Genomic DNA, 18375 nt, shown 5'->3' on the forward strand with positions numbered 1-18375 from the left:
AGTCTTCTCTCCTCTTCTGTTTACCTGAGTCTCTTATTGTGTGTCCACATCACTGGCCACATGATGTGGACCCATTCCATTGTCTGTGCAATGGCAAGGTTCTCTCAGGACTCAGAAGAGTGGGTGATATCAGTGTAAGGGGATTGTCAGGACTAGCTAGCATGGGCACACCTGAAAACATGCCAGCAAGAGACCCGTATAGTTGATTTAGGCAAGTATATTTAGTTTCACATGGTAAAAGAAGAGAAAATGTCCAGGATGGGTTGGGGGTGGGAGTGAGGTTATTATTTGCTCAGAGTTACGCTTTGAATAAAAAGATGTTTTTTATTTTCTGCACATAACCTTTTCCTTATGTAGCTGATTTGTATTTCTTTTTCCATGGCAACAATTGAAACCATGGTTTTGTTTACCAGTAAAAAAACAACGAAACCCTTCTTGTCTTGATTATCAGTCTTGAATATCGCTTAAATGTAAATTAAGTGACTTTATAAAATTAAACCACCCAACCTAAAATATATGCTAGCTAAAAGTCTTAACAGTATTGTAACCATTTTACTTTGTACATTAAAGTAATTTATTCTTATTTAAGAATTAACTTTTGTAAAGCTATCTATTGCCATTCAAAATTGATCAGATGGGCTATCATGAGCCAATGATGCGTTAGTTTGTGGCTCAATAAACTTGGCAATAACATTTTAAGTGTTCACCCACCAGTGGTGGTCCATAATGCATAATGCAATCCCAGAGACTCTAATATGCTTCAAATAAGAATGGGCTCGGGGAGCAGAGCACTGCGCCCTGGGCTCACCCAGTTGTGTGATAATAGCGAATGAATATTCACTATTGTCACACTGATTCTCCTCCTGGCCCATATGGAAGCGAGTCCTGAGACCCGTTTCCCAATTGGCCAGAAGGAGAAGTGAGGCTATTGGCCAGGAGGAGGAGGGAGGATTGGGGATGTTATGGCAGCGGGCACCTGCTGCTCTGTCCCTGGAAGATTTGTACAGCATTGCCAAGAGACTTGGCTCCGGGCTGCAGAGCCTCACGAGCAGTACAGCCTGGAGTCCGTGTTCGGGGTGGTTTCGCAAGTGGTCCGGATGCTGGAGCTACTGGATCATTTTGCAGCCACCCGGAGAGAGCAGAGCTGTATGGAGGAGAAGCTGCTGATCAGAGCTGTACTGAGTATGGGCAGAGAGGAGTGACAGTGCCCAGTGTGTATACTGAGCCTGCCTGTACAATCCCAGGGGGACTAGAAGTCCCAGAGACCGCATTGTGCATCCGCAGGCACTGCATAACCTCTCTAGATATGGTGCTGCAGAGTGGGCAGGCGTGCAGTACAATGTGCAGTGTTGACAGCTGATCTTGGTTGTACAATTGACAGAGAAATGGTTATTCATTCTTTCATCATTTTGTATCTACTGCAATCGTATCAATTTGTATATGTTTTAATTCTGTACCAAAACCTTTTAATATTTTCAATTAATAAATTTTGAACTTCATACACTATCAAATCTTACCTCCTTGGATTTCATGCCCTACAAAGTCCCATCAGAGGGTTTTCTTTTTTCTCTCACAGCCGACTCAACCACAGGGGGGGCGATGTGGGTGATCTAACTTACCAGGGGGGGGGGAGGCTGTGGGTGCATTGTCATCCCCCCCCCACAAATATACCACCAGCCGCCACTGTCACCCGCTGTGTGTGTTATTTCTGCTTTTTGTACTGTTTGTTGCATATGAAAATACACACAAAATAAGTGACAATATACTGTTCACAGCAAAACATTTTTATCCAATTCTGTAAACACTCTAGGTTCCCGAACGGCGGCTGAGGGATGCAGGGGGGAGCCAGGGTGGCTCGGTCCAGGCTGGCTGTGGGAGGACAGCCTCCAATGGGGCACAGAGCTGGCCTCTGCTCAGACATGACACAATCCATCCATATATCAGGGGGTAGCCTGCATTATGTCTTCATCATGCACTTGGTAGGACACAGATGGGGACTTTTTACTCCTCTTTACCAGGAAGCATTTAGCAGGGGTATTTTATGAAATCAGTGGGCCTGTGTGCAAGATTACAAGTTGGGCCCCTTTTACTTAAAAATGTGTTATGGTCAGTGCATAAAATGTGTGCATGGTTTGCATTGTGCCAGGGGCATTGCTAATATTGTTGAAAGATTTAGGGTATCTTTAGCTACTTAATGCAGAATAGCAATGGGGCATTAAAAGTGGGAGTGGGAGGGGCCCAAATTGGTGTGGCTAAAAAAAATCAGAAGCCTTCTTGTACTCATAAAATATGCTATTTTACAGTGTATATAGTGCAGGAGTCTGTAACCTAAAACACAGTGCAGGGTTTCTCATCCTTTTTACCTTGGTGGAAACCTTGGCAAAAATGATGAGATCTTGGAAAACCCTTGACATAATGTTCACATTCTGCAGCTTATTGGTGTAATCATGTTAGTTATTTTTACAATTATTTTTAGAAAGCACATTAAATAGTAGAATAAATATGTACCTATTTAATGTGTTAGTTCTGCTTGCTTTTTTTCTGCAAAGATGCCAATTCTGGGTCAAACCTGAGATAAGCAGAGCACATGGAGTCAACAGAGAAAAGTATAGAGGTTTCAACTGGGCAGTTGAAAGCAGGTCAGCAGGGCACATTACATAAGGAGGAGGCAGCAGGGCATATTTAATGGGGAGGGGGGCTTGGCAGGATACATTACATGGGAAGCTCAGCAAATAACATTATACGGGGGGGCTCAGCAGGGCACATTACATGCAGAAAAGAACATTTATACGGGGGGCTCAGCAGGGCACATTACATGGAAGGACTACATGACACATTACATGGGGAGCTCATTAGAACACATTACATGGGGAGCTCAGCAGGGCACATTACATGGGGGGGGCTCAGCGGAGCACATTACATGAGGGCTCAGCAGGGAACATGACATTGGGGGCTCAGCAGAGCATATGACATGGGGGGCTCTGCAGGGCACATGACATTAGGGCTCAGCAGAGCACACAACATGAGGGGGTCAGCAGGGCACATGACATGGGGGGCTCTGCAAGACACATGACATGGGTGTTTAGCAGGGCATATGACATGGGGGGCTTAGTAGAGAACATTACATGGGGCACAGCAGGGCACGTTATATGAGGGGCACATCAGGGAACATTTACATGAGGGGCACATCAGGGAACATTTACATGAGGGGCAAAACAGGGTACATTACATGAAAGGGCAGCAGGGCACATTACATGGGGTGCACACTGTGTGAGAATACTCTGTTTACTCTATGCTGCCCTTGTCCTCTCTACAATATATATATATATATATATATATATATATATATATATATATATATACAATACAGTGTCCCCTGTACTGTATATATACACTGTATATGCTGGCTCCTGTACTATACATATACATACACTGAATACTCTGTTATCTGTAGATGAACAATGATTGCAGTAACCATGGGAAGCCAGGTTCCGCCCACCTACTGTCCCCCTCATTAATTAGTGGACACATTTCCCTATCTCTTACTCCTATTGACTGACGCTGCTGCTGCTCAATCCTCTGACCGATTCCATTGTTCAGGAGACATAGGTCAGGCTGTGACTTCAGCACTGCCTGGCAGGGGGCACTGTACTGTACCCTGCACACGTGGATGATACGCCACTTGCCTTTAGGTATACCAGCAGCGAAAGCAATGCAGCTTTTTTATGGGGCATCAGAGTGGCCCGCCCCTGCTATATACAGTTTCTTTAGAATAGATGGCACACAGGGTTTTATTTGATGCAAAACTGTACTTTGTTCAAAGGAAGACCTCTATTTAGGCCACTGCCCATAATTTAATCTTGGAAAAGACTACCTATGTGACACGATCTTTTCTTTTATTCTTTTTGCAAGTATTTTTATGAGCTGAAGCTGCTGACCTTAATGGCATCATGAGATATGCTTAAGAAAAACTTGTCATGAGAGAAACATGGAGGTTGACTTTGTTGAGGTCTTATTCTGAATATTCTAATTGTCTGTTGTCTCACAGACTTCTGTACTTTCTGAACCTTTCACCTCGATTAAGTATGCGAATGAGAAAACTTAGAGAACATTTTTATCCAGTCATGGCCTTTCTGATGTCCGCATATACAATGTATCACCATTATACAGAAGGACATTAAGGACCTATAATAATACAGGGAGTGGGTGGGAAATGCAGTAATTAAACTTTCCTGAGCAGGAGGAAGGGGGCACTATATATTTTTTTATTGGAGTTCAACTGTAAGTTTTGATTATTCAAATTGCAAATTTGACTATATATTTTAAGATCAGGACCTCCAGTACTCCGATCTATCTAAAACTTGACTGCTAGGATTGTGCTGGCGGTTATAAAAACATGCCATGCAATGGTCTCATAAAAGGCATAATTGTAAAATCAGAATCTCCATCTCATCCATATGATTTCTGAGTGGATAATGCTCAGGCTGGGGAGTTGTTAGCACAATGCACAGGACAATAATCTGCAGATTACGTATAAACCCTAATGGGCTAAATTATCAGCCTATATGAGAGGTGCCTGGAGAAATATAATAATCGTATGCACATAATTCAGATCGTTCTTATCTCAAATGTAAAGCTTCTGATTAGTTCAAATAACTGTACACTTTTGTAGAATATCTAATGAATGCATACTTTACAAGCATATTTTTCTATAAACCCAGTATTTATCCAGTCTAAAAATAGATCTGCACGGCTTATTTTTCAACAGTTGACATAGAAGAAGATGGTTAATGTTAACTTTCATAATCGACACAAACACATTTGGAGAATGCTGAGCAGATTGTCCTGCTTCCTGGTGATAAAAGGCATTGGCAGATGGTTCTGTCAGTGTTTTGATAATCAAAGTATAACCTTTGATGGTTTCATAACAAGCAACACAATCATTTTGGCAATTATAAAATATTTCTACCGATTCTTGATTGTTTTGTGATAGTAACATTGAAAAGATGTAAAAAAACATGTATAGATAAAAATACTTGCATTATCATACTGCAATACTGGTTCATTTTAAATTTATAGGGTTTTTATCAATCATGTTTCAATCAATCACACAGATTTTGAACAATAGAAACTAAATACAAGAACTTTTTTAATTATATAACATTCACCAGCAAGGATTGTGACTTCAATCAGTGTTCTACTTCATGCTAGTGACTTTAATGATGTCGTAGAGACTTTTCCTTTGAAAATTCAATTTAAAATATGTAGCTGTACACATGTAGAGGCTGCTGACATTTTTGGATTGTCTGTCACCCTGCCAGCCCTGCATTCACTACAGGCACTCTGAATCATGAAACAGTCACTGAATTTTTTATTTTTTTATTTTATTGGGGGATATAACTTGGATGGGGATGGAGTATATGGGATGCCCAGTAAAGAATCAATAGCAAATAGGTTTGGGACAAACTATGTACACTCCATGTACATAATCCTTCAACTTCCTCCTGCACACTTTATTTTTATTTTATATTTATATTTTCAAAAAAGGTTATACAGGTAGTACATTGTGTCCATTTTTACTACATATATATATAAATAATTTCTCATCCAATAGCTCTTTTACATAGTCCCACCCTACCTATATCCTCCAGTACAGGCCGGCCTTTTATTTACTTTGAATGTTCCGTTAAATCTCAGTGATTATATTTCTTTAAATATCAATGCACCACCTTCTCTTCCCCTTTTTCCTTCTTCTTTTCCCCCCCCCCCCCCCCCTGCTACCTATCCTCCCCCAACCCTAACCAATATCAATAACGTCTTTATAACATCCTCAAACGAAACAAGACCCAAACAAAATCAAAACAAAGCACAAAAAAAGGAAAAAAAAAACGAAATCCCTCCCTTCGCCCTCTCCATCTCCTCTCCAGGTCCCCCCCCCCCTCAGTGGAGCAACCATGCCTTCACATTATAATATGGACCAGGACTCCTGCACACTTATACTTGAAGTTACCTCCCTCTCCTTACTCCTCCAGCACATCACTTGCTGCAGACGATTACTGTCTGCCACCTCCAGCACATCACTTAATTCCCAGGACCAGCTAGTACATGTGTATGAGTAATCCTGACACTGGCTTGGCCAAGCCTTAGCAATCACCTTTTGCAGGCAGGGTCCACGGACCCCTATAGTGTAGCAGGGAAAATGGCAAAAGTCCTTGTACTAGCTGTCCTACACACAACTACTGATCCCAGTTAGCCCTCTTCAGGCCCTGCCAGCCCTCCTGGCTGCAGCTACCTCTCTCCACAGCCCCTTCCACCACAGTCCACACTTCTGGTTCGGCACCCATACAGACTGCAAGCTCCCAGTCCTTTTAGGTGTGCCGACTCAACTCAAGCCCAGGCCCAAGGTTACCCCTCCCCCACTCTCACTCCAGCTCTTTCTTCCCCAGATGTGCTGACCCTGGGTATTTCAGGAGGCCTGCCCCCTGCCAATCCAAGTTGGGGATTGGTCAGGGCTCTCAAACACCCCAGGCAACTCCACCTCTCCTCTCCTCCTCTTTCCAGACATTTCTACCCAGCTCTGGAAAAAAGAGGGAGGTCTTAGTGATGCTGCCTGTGAATCACCAGCTGCTAGCCTGAGCCACTTCCAGCCCAAATCAAAACAAAACAAACAGGTCTGTCTAAATGTACCTATCCTAACAAAACTCCTACCTCTAGCACCTACCTACCTAGACGGTGCTACACTCACCCCCCATCAAAATTCAGCCAGTCCCTTGGCTGGGAAAAATTTAAAAAATACTCCTGGGCCCAGGAGCAAGGGCATTCCCTACCTAGAGGGTGCTAAAAACAAATTATTGGAAAGCCATGTCAAATGTTTATACATTCCGGAGACAAGAATGTCCCATACTACTTGCCTCTATAGTAAAGAGGACATTCATGTTGATACATTGGACATGGATTTCCAGTAAAATGTTATCAATGGGGTATGGTGACTCTTCCCATTGGATTGCCTTGGTGCCACTGTAAATCCTTTACATTATTGGCAATAAGGAATTAGTGTAGCCTGGATTGTTGTTATGAAATTATTATAAGATTTTGTTTAAAGGGTCAGTTATCTCTAAAGCATTTAGATTTTTTCTAGATACTTGATAGTTAAATCACCTTACATTTTATTGCTTCTCTTGGTCTACTCACCTTCTATGATAGTTATATTGGATCCTACTCTCCTTGTTGAATTTTTTAATCTATTGCTTGAAATTATCCAGCACAGGTCTTGAAAATGTGTTTGTAGGCATATTGTGTGCTCACTGCACCTATTAGTAACAAACAGCAACTTAAAGTGTGTCTTACCCCAACATTTCATATTCCTCATATATGTCTGTCTTACCATGTACTTTTATTCAAAAGTATCCTGTTCACTTTGCATTGCTTCCTTTGTGTAAAATTCCTGGTGATCCTGTCAGTCCCCCAGCTTTCCCTTTTTTTGTTTGCCAAAATGTTGGCAAAAAATTACTGTGTTTCAGCAAAATTCCCCATTTTGTTTAAATGCATTGTGTTGAGGTAAAATGAAAGCATTTCTGAACACCAAAACAATAAAACATTAATGTAATAAGATGCAGCTTACTGGTCCAATGTAGTGGCTTCATTCCTTTTTTTTTCAGGCTTTTCTCCCTTTATTTTCACTTGGTAATCCTGTGAATAACACTTATAGTCCCTTTGTGTCTACACTCGTTCTCTACTGTATCTATGGATGGGGCTTTGCTTGTCAAACAGGCTGGACTTCAAACATTTCTGTCTTTTTCATCCCCATGACATGATAAAATAACCTTAAGCTTTCATACAAATGGACAGAAATTCTAAGAAAAAATATTCAAGAAAATATTCTATATTTTTAAGCCTACAAAAAAGTATTATTATTTTATTTTTATTATTTAGATATGCCTTGTACACACGACCAGTTTTCACGAAGAGAAAACTGTCATTTTTTATATTGGTCATGTGTATGCTCCCTAGCCATTTTCTCTACTAAAAAACTGCCCGCAAAAAAATTGAAACCAGCTCTCTTTTCTCATCGTGTTTCCCGTCAGTCTTTTTCTCGTCACGAAAAACGTGTATGCTTTTCCGAGGGGGAAAAAAACGTGCATGCTCAGAATCAAGTATGCAGCCCTAAAGCAGCCCAAAGGGTGGCACCATTTGAAAGAAACGTCCCCTTTATAGTCCCGTTGTACGTGTTGTACGTCACTGCGCTTTGGTCGGACAATTTTGCAAGTTAGGCTGGAAAAAAATCACGTCGGGGAAAAACATGTTTTTTTCCTGCCGAGAAAAATGGTTGTGTGTACGAGGCATTAGAATACTAATACTTTCCAGATGCGCATCGCTAGGTGCTACATTGGCAGCTTACATTGTATATCAACACAGTAATTGATAACAATATCAGCAATGAAATGTTTTTAATTAGCAGTCCACCTGCTAATACTTAAGGCTACTTTTGACGCAATGCCAGTGAAACCAAACTGTGAACTCACTCAACTCACTCTGCTTATATCTAAGTCAGGATTTCTCCCCCCAGCAGTGTCCATAGTCCCATGAGGTCTGTTGTGCAGATAGCAACTTTTTTTAAAGCCTTTGTTTATATACACATAGCATCCCCTCTCCTTTATCATGTGGAATTGGAGGACATTTAGTATGTGCTGCTGGGAAAACATAGTCTGCAAGAGAACATGTGTGCTGACTGCTTACTATATACTATTACCTTAATAACCTATACTGCTACTTTAGCTGGTTTAGTAAGAACACAAGTTTGCTTTAAGAGATTGCTAAAAGTTAACATTACAGATAGAAAAGTGTGCAATCTGATTTGCTTTTCTTACATAGTTGACATAGCTCTCCATGCTGGTTAATAACTGGACTCACGTTATGTTGCATAGATATCCAAACATTATGACACAATAAAGGAAAAGAGATTGAGCAGGCTGCAGTAAAAACGTGTGGTCTATTTAGAGATGTACGTCATCTAGAGGGTAATGCTAAGCCATTGTAGGATCACACATAACGCTACATATTCAGTCCACTTTCTCTCTCTTTCAAAACATTTAATAATGTTGTATAGTATTTTTCGTCTTTTTATGTCTTCTACTTGTTTTTGTAATAACTGCTGGCATTGTACTCGTTTACAGATAAAATCTCAAATTAAAGGGGAACTTCACACTCGCCTCCTTTACCACTTTTGGACATATTTTTATTTTTTTGGGAGGGGGGGGCAGATACCTAGTTTTGATAAGTTTGCCTCCCTCATAACCCTTTGCTGCAGCCTTCAGGAGCATGTCACAGGTCCCAGAAGGCTGCGGGTTGCAGGACCATTCGCAAAGCACGGTGAAGCTTGCACATGTGTAGTGGGAAGCCGCAAGGTGTCACAGGTTGCTTACCTAGGTAAACATGCCGGGTACGCGAATGCTGGCAAAGACCCAGCCCGTGGTGAGGTCAGCGCTGGATCCCTGGACAGGTAAGTGTCATTTTATTAAAAGTCAGCTGCTCACTTTAAAAAAATGTTTGGGGGGGGGCCTGAAGATCCTTTTTAAAGTGGGTATAAACCATTGAAATTAAGAATGAACAAACCTTATCCCTCTCTAGTGTGTCCTAGCTGCAATTTAAAGCACCTAGTGTAATTTTTGTATGTTCTGTCTATCCTCCTTCTGCTATCTGCATAAGTCACTGCTGACAGGTTATGCCAACACCACTGAATTCTGGGGGATGGCCCTGTCGCCCCCCACCCTCCAGCATGCAGAAGGTAATTGACAGCCTCAGCTGTGCATGTTCTCTATGAGATTGTGTTGAGGGGGTGTGTCCATTCCTTTCACTTAGGTCTCTGATTACACTTTGCTCCCTGTTTTATGCTGTGCAGTGTGTGATGTGCAGTGTGTGATGTCAGGTCCCAGTCCCCTGCCTTTAAGAAGCTGAGAAATGCTGTGTGAACTTATTCAGGTGGATTTGTTTCATTTCTGTGTATCACCTGATGCTGCTCACTTCAGTGGGTAATATGTAAGGGTTTACAACTACTGTATTAATTTAGTCTGTCCCAATCTATGTAATGCTTTATGTCAAAAAAGCAAATTCTGTCATCTTCTAAAAAACGCATAAAGAAGAAACCTCACGTGTAGTGTGTTAGAACAAACTAAAATTTACTTTGTAGAATAAATGTAATTAATCATAAATCCGATGGGAATAATATATAACTATTACATTTGCAGTAACTAAATCCTCCTTTCATAACAATACTGAATAAATTGTTGAAACAGCAGTCAATGTAAGTACCATAATGCCTTAATGCATACACAACACCCTGTATTTATATTTCCCTTTGTAGAGAGTAATTAAAGTAAATAGTAAACTCAATCATTAAAATCTCTTATGAGCTTTAACATGTTATTGTAATGTACATCTACTGTCAGTGGCGGCTGGTGCTCAAAATTTTTGGGGGGGCGCAAACGAAAAAAAAAAATTGCAGCCTCACTGTGCCCATCAAATGCAGCCACTGTGCCATCAATTGTCACCACTGTGCCATGCCATCAAACACAGTCACTGTGCCATCAATTGTCACCACTGTGCCATGCCATCAAATGCAGTCACTGTGCCATGCCATCAAACTCAGCCACTGTGGCATCAATTGTCACTACTGTGCCATGCCATCAAACGCAACCACTGTGCCATCAATTGTCACCACTGTGCCATGCCATCAAACGCAGCCACTGTGCCATCCATTGTCACCACTGTGCCATGCCATCAAACGCAGCCACTGTGCCATCAATTGTCACCACTGTGCCATGCCATCAAACGCAGCCACTGTGCCATCAATTATCACCACTGTGCCATGCCATCAAATGCAGTCACTATGCCATCAATTCGCCCCACTGTGCCATGCCAACAAACACAGTCACTGTGCCATGCCAACAAACGCAGCCACTGTGCCATGCCATCAAATGCAGTCACTGTGCCATGCCATCAAACACAGCCACTGTGCCATCAATTGTCACCACTGTGCCATGCCATCAAACGCAGCCACTGTGCCCCTCAATTGTTGCCACTGTGCCAATTGTCACCACTGTGCCCTTTAATTGTTGCCACTGTGCCCATTGTTGCCACTGTGCATGTCACTGTGCCCTTTAATTGTTGCCACTGTGCCCATTTTCACCACTGTGCCCATTGATGCCACTGTGCATGTCACCGTGCCCTTTAATTGTTGCCACTGTGCCCATTGTCACCACTGTGCCCTTTGTCGCCACTGTGCCCTTTATCACCACTGTACCCATGCCACTGTGCCCTTTGTCGCCTCTGTAAACTGTACTTACCTTACACCTTCCACGTCCCTCGATGTCCTCTCCCACCTTGGTGACTCTTCAGCCAATCAGGTTACCGATAACCAGAATCGGGGAACCTGATTGGCTGAGACGGCCGTCAGTCTTTTTAAGGAACGCACCCCAGGGCCGATCCGAGACGGGGTGCACAGGGTGCGCTGCACCCAGGCGCCAGAGGGGAGGGGGCGCCAAAGTTTTAGGAGCACTGTTGGTCGGCATTGTGCTAGCAGCATCAATAATCATTCAGAACAGGGGAGAGAGCCGGGACAAGGAGCAGCCCGGAAAGTGCTGCATTAACATGGAGTCGGATGGGGCGGGTGAGATGGAACTGGGAGCCCTGACTGCATGTAACCCTGCCTGGGCTTGCCACGATTTCCCCTCCCTCCTCCTGGATCGTGAGAGGTCTGTTGTGGGAGAACAGGCAGCAGCGTCGCTCTCCTCGAGGTGAGTCCACCACCGCTGCTGGCTCACACACAGGGGAACAGATGGGGGGGGGGGGAGTTGGAGGTCGTACAGAAAGGAACTGATTTGTGTGGGGGGGAACTGTGTGGAACAGAGGTGGGGGCAGGGCTGTCTTACTGAGCGGGCAGTGCCCAGGGGCCACAAGTGCTGATGGGGCCCCATCAGGACTGGTTCCGATCTAGGCATGTTGCAGTACATACTACTCGTGTGCAGCTTCCAGCCGAAGCTGACAGAGACCGAGAGTCTTATGATCTGACAGAGTGCAGTCACTTGTACCCTCCCCCTTTCTCTCAGCGCGCCTTATTCAAGTTCCTCACAGGAGAGGCTGAGAGGGGGAGGAGTGGAGCCATGCAGCCTGCAATGGAGGATGGAGTTCAGCCTAGCCTAAGGTAAGCTAGCTGAACAACAGGCCACTGACAGGACTGTGTGCATATCTTAGTGGGGAGGGGGAGAGGAGGATGGGCTCTGTGTAGCAGGCTCCTGTCTCATGCTGTTACACAAGATCGTTTTTATGTGTGGCTGTGAACTGCTCTGCTTCTAAAGGGAGCATGTTTTCTGAGATCTCCCCCAATCTCTATTACACCTCCCTGTCCTACTCCCTACCCATTATCTGCTCACCAGGCACAGCCTCCTCTCCTGTATGACCACCTTATGTGTCAGGCTGTGGCACTACAAATCCCAGCATGCCAGGAGAGGGGAGGCAGGAGCAATATCACAGATCAGGCTGGTTTTGTAGATGAAAAGTGCTGGTGTTTTATAGTGTGTTTTATGAAATGTATGATAATTATATATTTGATTATTACGCTTGATGGTCTTAAAGGAGTTCTCTAAGCTAAAACGTTTAACCCCCGCTGTGCCCGGGCTGTAAAACGATACAAAATAAACTTTCACTTACCTGCCTACGATCCCCCGTTGTTCCGATATCGCCGTCCCGTTCTCGGGTCCCGGTCTCTTCCGCTTCCTGTGTGTCGGTGACTCACAGTGCGCTCAGCCTATCAGCGGCCGCGACGGGACATTGCTGCGGCCGCTGGTAGGCTGAGCGCACTGTGAGTCACCGACCCGCAGGAAGTGGAAGAGACCGGGACCGGAGAACGGGACGGCGATATCGGAACAACGGGGGATTGTAGGCAGGTAAGTGAACGTTTATTTTGTATAGTTTTACAGCCCGGGCACAGCGGGGGTAAAAAGTTTTAGCTTGGAGAACTCCTTTAAGGTGTTTATTCATATATTTTTTTTGTAAGTAGTGAGCGGATTTGGTGTGGAAGTGCATTGGAGTCTTTTTATTTGTTTATAATGGAAAGAGTAGTGTGATGGGGGGAGGGGATGGACAGAGAGATGAAAAGAATGAGGAGTGAGTTGGGGTTCTTTCACATGTTTAGGTCTGTCTGTCAGTTTTTCAGGCGGACCTGACAGGACGCTCCATTCACCTCTATGGAGTGACGGATGGCAGCGGTGACATGTCCGCTGCCATCCAATCCGCTAATCCAGGTGGATGGAAACCCCATTTTCCATCCCTCTGGCAGATGGGATGAAAACGGACAGGAGGATCTGTTTTCATCCCATCCCTCATAGAGGAGAGAGGAGCTCTAAAAGGTCCATCTCTCCACTGTGTGCAGAGACGGACCTGTCATCTGTCGGCTCAACGAAGCGATCCCTGCTGAGCAAGCGAAGTCCATGAAAACTGACGTGTGTGTGTGTGTGTGTGTGTGTCTTTGTTACAGTGGCTGCCCGTCGAATCAAATCCAAGCTCTGTGACAGCAGGATATTGCTCTTCTGTGTGATCCAGGGGCACTGGTAGGCTGAAATTGGTGAGAAATTATAAGGCTGCATTTGGTGTGCACTGGTGAGGCTGCATTAATCTTCTGTACCATGTCTGCAGTCTCTGACCATCTCCTGTAGTATGTCTGCAGTCTCTGACCATCTCCTGTAGTATGTCTGCAGTCTCTGACCATCTCCTGTAGTATGTCTGCAGTCTCTGACCATCTCCTGTAGTATGTCTGCAGTCTCTGACCATCTCCTGTAGTATGTCTGCAGTCTCTGACCATCTCCTGTAGTATGTCTGCAGTCTCTGACCATCTCCTGTAGTATGTCTGCAGTCTCTGACCATCTCCTGTATTATGTCTGGGGGGGTCTTTCTAAACGGACTCTCTAACAGAGGCCCTCTCTGTGTCCATTAGAGAGACCCCCCCCCCCTCTAGGTCCAATAAAGTACTCTGCTTCTCTTTCTGTATTTTGTTTATTTTTAAGAGATCATGTAAGGATCCCAGTGTAACGATACGAGGGGAGCATCTCTGTGTTTGAATCGTTGCCATAGAAACATTTGTAAAGGGGGAGGAGTTAGTAAGGTGACCACGCCCTTGTAGGGGCGCCAGAAATATTTCTGCACCCAGGCGCATGTGACCCTAGGATCGGCCCTGACGCACCCCCTGTACGTTCCGAGGATAAGACATCCGGGAGCCGAGGGCTGTACTCGGGAAAAACCTATCAGAGCCGGTGGCTCTGATAGACACTTCCGCACAGCCAACCAGCTGCCGTTATTCAGGTGGCCGGCGCTCAAGTTCCGGCCATCTGAATAGACCAGCGGCAGCTGGCAACAATTGCATACATTCATGCAATGCATGAATGTATGTTATTTGCGAGAGCCAGAGGGGGCGGCGCATTTTAAGAAAAAAATAAATCTTAAAGGGCCCGTTTTTTTTTTTTTTTTGTGACTACAGGAGGGGGGGGCAGCCCCCACTCTCTACTGTTGATCCTGATCATTTCTGTTATGGGGTGCCAATGCTCTCCCGTGTCTCCCAAATGTTGCCATCCTAACACATACACCATTACTGGGGACTACCAATGTGTGTTTATTACTGTTACCATGAAGGAGCCTGCCATGCCTTTGCAAGACTGCATACTCGTTGACAGAAAGCATACAGTCTTGCAAAGGAAGAGGCAGTAGGATCCCAAAAATGATGAAACAGATGAAAGCAGAATTAAAATGAAAAAAAAGTGCACCTTCCTATAGCAAATTAAATGTCATCAGGTTGGAGTTATAATCTAGTGCTTACCTTTGCACTCCAGCTGTTGTGGAACTACAAGTCCCATGGTGCATTCCACGCCTCTGGCAGCCCAGGCATGACTCCCAATGGCAGATTTGTGATGGGATTTGTAGTTTCATTACAGCTGCGGAGTCAAGGTTTCCTACCCCAGGTCTAACCCCTAAGGTTTAGATTAAAAAAAAACAAATTAAAAGAAAAGATACTTTGCAGAGCTTATAGTTGAATCAGATAACTGAATACATATTTTGTCATAAAAGTTAATATATTATTTTTTCTTTTACAGTTACGCAAATCAGTTTTTAGCATCAGAGCAAGAAATCTCCTTGAAAAAGAAACTGCAGTAAATAAAATACTCAGGTAAAAATGGTTTAGTTGTAACAAAGGAACATTGGATTGGGACATTTCATTTTTTTGTGAATGAATGAATTGTCATCTCTCTTGGACACACGTTTTTATTTTAATACCTGCAATGCCTGTGTTTCTCCTGCTGGTGTCAGTCTGTCATAGATCTTATCTGGCAGTGTTTGCAGTGGTCATCAGCAGGGGTCTCCATGCTGTAATCTGGCCTTTGCAATGTTCATCAGCTGCAGCTGTGTACTTGGGGAGCTTTTTAATCCTTCCTCTTCATTGGCAAAAAGGCCTCAGTATTTTGGAAGCATCGCCGGAGCACAGGTTAACGCTATAGAAATACAACATTACATTGAAAGATTAATTGCCACAAAGTGTAAATGTAAGGCATATACATGCAGCAAACCTTACAACATCAATAGCAGTTTCTTTTGAATTGCACAAAGAGCAAGCGATCAGATTCAAAATATGGTTTCCTAACTGACCCCAGTCTCCAACCATGCATCTTTTTCCAGCTTTCCCTACCCTTTGCCCTAGAGCGGCTTTCAATACACTGATGCTATTTGTGCTCTGTGCTCCCTTATTTTTAGTGATGGGTCTGGATTATTTGAATGCCCCTCTAACGGCCCCTCTAAGCCTGTTGGCCATAGTTTAAAGGCCATATAGGGCATTGTGGTTACTAAGGGCCAGATTCACAAAAGGGATACGACGGCGTTTCTCCTGATACGCCGTCGTATCCCTGTTTCTATCTATGCGACTGATTTATAGAATCGGTTACGCATAGATATCCCTAAGATCCGACAGGTGTAATTGTTTTACACTGTCGGATCTTAGGATGCAGTACCGCGGCCGCCGCTGGGGGGAGTTCGCGTCGTAAACCAGCGCCGGGTATGCAAATTAGGAGTTACGGCGATCCACGAAGCTTTTTCCCGTCGTTACGTCGTCGCGAGTGTTAGATTTCCGTTGCAAAGATCGTGCACCTTTAACATGGTGTAAAAGTACTCCACCATGTTAAAGTATGCCTGTCTTTCCCGCGTCGCTTTTGAATTTTTTTTAAATCTTTTATTTTTGCCGGCGTAAATCTTTTTTTACGTCGCGATTCACAAAACTTTGGAGCGTCATAATTTTGCGCAAAGCACGTCGGGAGCATGCGCAGTACGTCCGGCGCGGGAGCGCGCCCAATTTAAATGGTACCCGCCCCATTTGAATTGGACCGCCTTGCGCCGGACCTGTTTACGATACACCGCCGCAAATTTCCAGGTAAGTGCTTTGTGGATCGGGCACTAAATCGGAAAAATTTCGACGGTGTAATGTAAACCGGTTACGTAAAATTGCGCCCGCTGTACGTGAATCTGGCCCTAATAGTTCAACCCACCAAATTCTCACAGTAATTGTAATGCTAATTGAAAAAATTCAACTTATGCGATTTACCTCAAACCCATGGTAGCACAGACCCATACCTCATCCCTAGTTCTAAACCTTCCCAAAACTTAAAAACAAAAAGGTTTTGCCTTTCGATAAAGAGAAAAGGGGAAAGCAGCAACTGTGCTTTAATGTCCTCTTTTTAGCAGCACATCCTTGCCTATCCTTCACTCCCCTTCAGGTCCTCCAATCATGGAGTGGAGAAATAAAAATTCTAGGAATTGAGGAGTGTGTGACAATGCTGTTGCTCAGTGACGGGCCCAGCAACGTCAAAAAGGGGTCTCATCCTTGTGAAATCTTCACCTAAAGCAATTTAGAATTTACACTGGCCTTCTATAATATTGCATTTCTGTGCAAAGGAGACATTTACATTAGATATTTTTTTACTGAATAAGATCAGAAAGCAAGACGTAAAAGTAGAATGTGCAGATGAAGATAGATATTTACATCTAACAATGTGCAGATAAAAGAGTCATTGCTAAAAAGGCAATGTAAGGTAACTATAGAATTGTTTGGAGGCAAAGAGATGAGGTATGTTATTACAGTCCACTTATATTCAAGATATTGCTCCTAAACATCAGTGATCTTAGTAGGCAATATAATCATGTGTGGTTATGAAATGATGACCTCCTGCCAGGTTTAAAAGTGATGTAGCAAGAGCCTCAGGGTAATTGTGAGGAAGTGTGATAGAATCTTGTCAGAGGGAGGTCATGGATGTGTTTTGGTGTCAAATGAGCTTTCAGTAATATGTTCAGGTCAATTAGCATTTTTAGTAGTTTCCATCAATGCATGATATGTGTGATTATAGGTGTTATGTTTTATAGTTTAACAAAAGTATTAGTGGTATAAAAACAGCTAGTCAGTGGACTTCATAATATTCTAGTGAAAAATACCTTTTAACCAGTACCAGTTACATTTAGTTTTGCACCACGGTCTCCATATTACACCAATGATAGCCAAATCAAGATGCCTATTTAGATAAGCCAGCAGGTATTAAAATCCCCTGAGGGAATACTTATGGGTGCTTTCATATAAGCAATTTGGTGAAGGCACTGCTGAATTTATGTGCAGCTTACATCGTGATTTTAAAATGTTTTGTACAAGCTGACCTCACTCTACAAATAAGTGTGTCTTTTGATTAGTTTTACTATGACAATGAGTGACAAATTTAACCTATATTGGGCTGCCAACAGAAATATATGAATGAGAAGCTGAGGGTCAAACACCACAATGGACAGTTGACAGAAGCAAAAGTTGAAAGCAGAAATCGGGGCTAAGGCAACACTAAACTAAAGCACAGGCACAGGAAGACAAAGGACAGTTCTAGTACAGTAGTACCCAACCTTGTATCAAAGGGATTCACAGTTGGCTCTCCTCCCTGTACCAGCTGGCATGCCCTGGACCTCAATAGGGGCTATATATACAGGGTTCAGGAGCTGTGTATGCCACTATTTTTTTAGCCTTATGAATACAAGCATGCTCAGTGGTTTTGTTTGTCAGAGGAAAAAATGTGGTATGGATACTCCACTACTTTTTTTTTTTATTTTTCATTTTTCCTTATTTCACAATTCCACAAAAACAGGGACATTACCATGCCATATTAGAGAATAAAAGTCAACAATCAAGCAACAATACATTGTCCTTGTTCCCGACCTATCTCCAACCCTGCTTACCGTTAAATAGTTAGACTACTATATAGCTCCCGCGTTAATTTACCGCTTTTCTGAGTTCCTATTCCCCTAAACCATTTG

At 43.4% G+C, this 18375-nt stretch overlaps 1 protein-coding gene across 1 annotated transcript in view; it reads left to right on the forward strand.

The window, feature by feature from the left end:
- NALCN (sodium leak channel, non-selective) overlaps window positions 1-18375 on the forward strand; it is a 582786-nt gene that overhangs the window by 388195 nt on the left and 176216 nt on the right. The window contains 1 exon segment of the mRNA XM_040336161.1: window positions 15138-15211. Within this exon segment, the coding sequence (XP_040192095.1) occupies window positions 15138-15211 (74 nt within the window).

Source organism: Rana temporaria, chromosome 2 (genome assembly GCF_905171775.1).
Source record: "Rana temporaria chromosome 2, aRanTem1.1, whole genome shotgun sequence".
NCBI classification, from domain to species: Eukaryota; Metazoa; Chordata; class Amphibia; order Anura; family Ranidae; genus Rana; species Rana temporaria.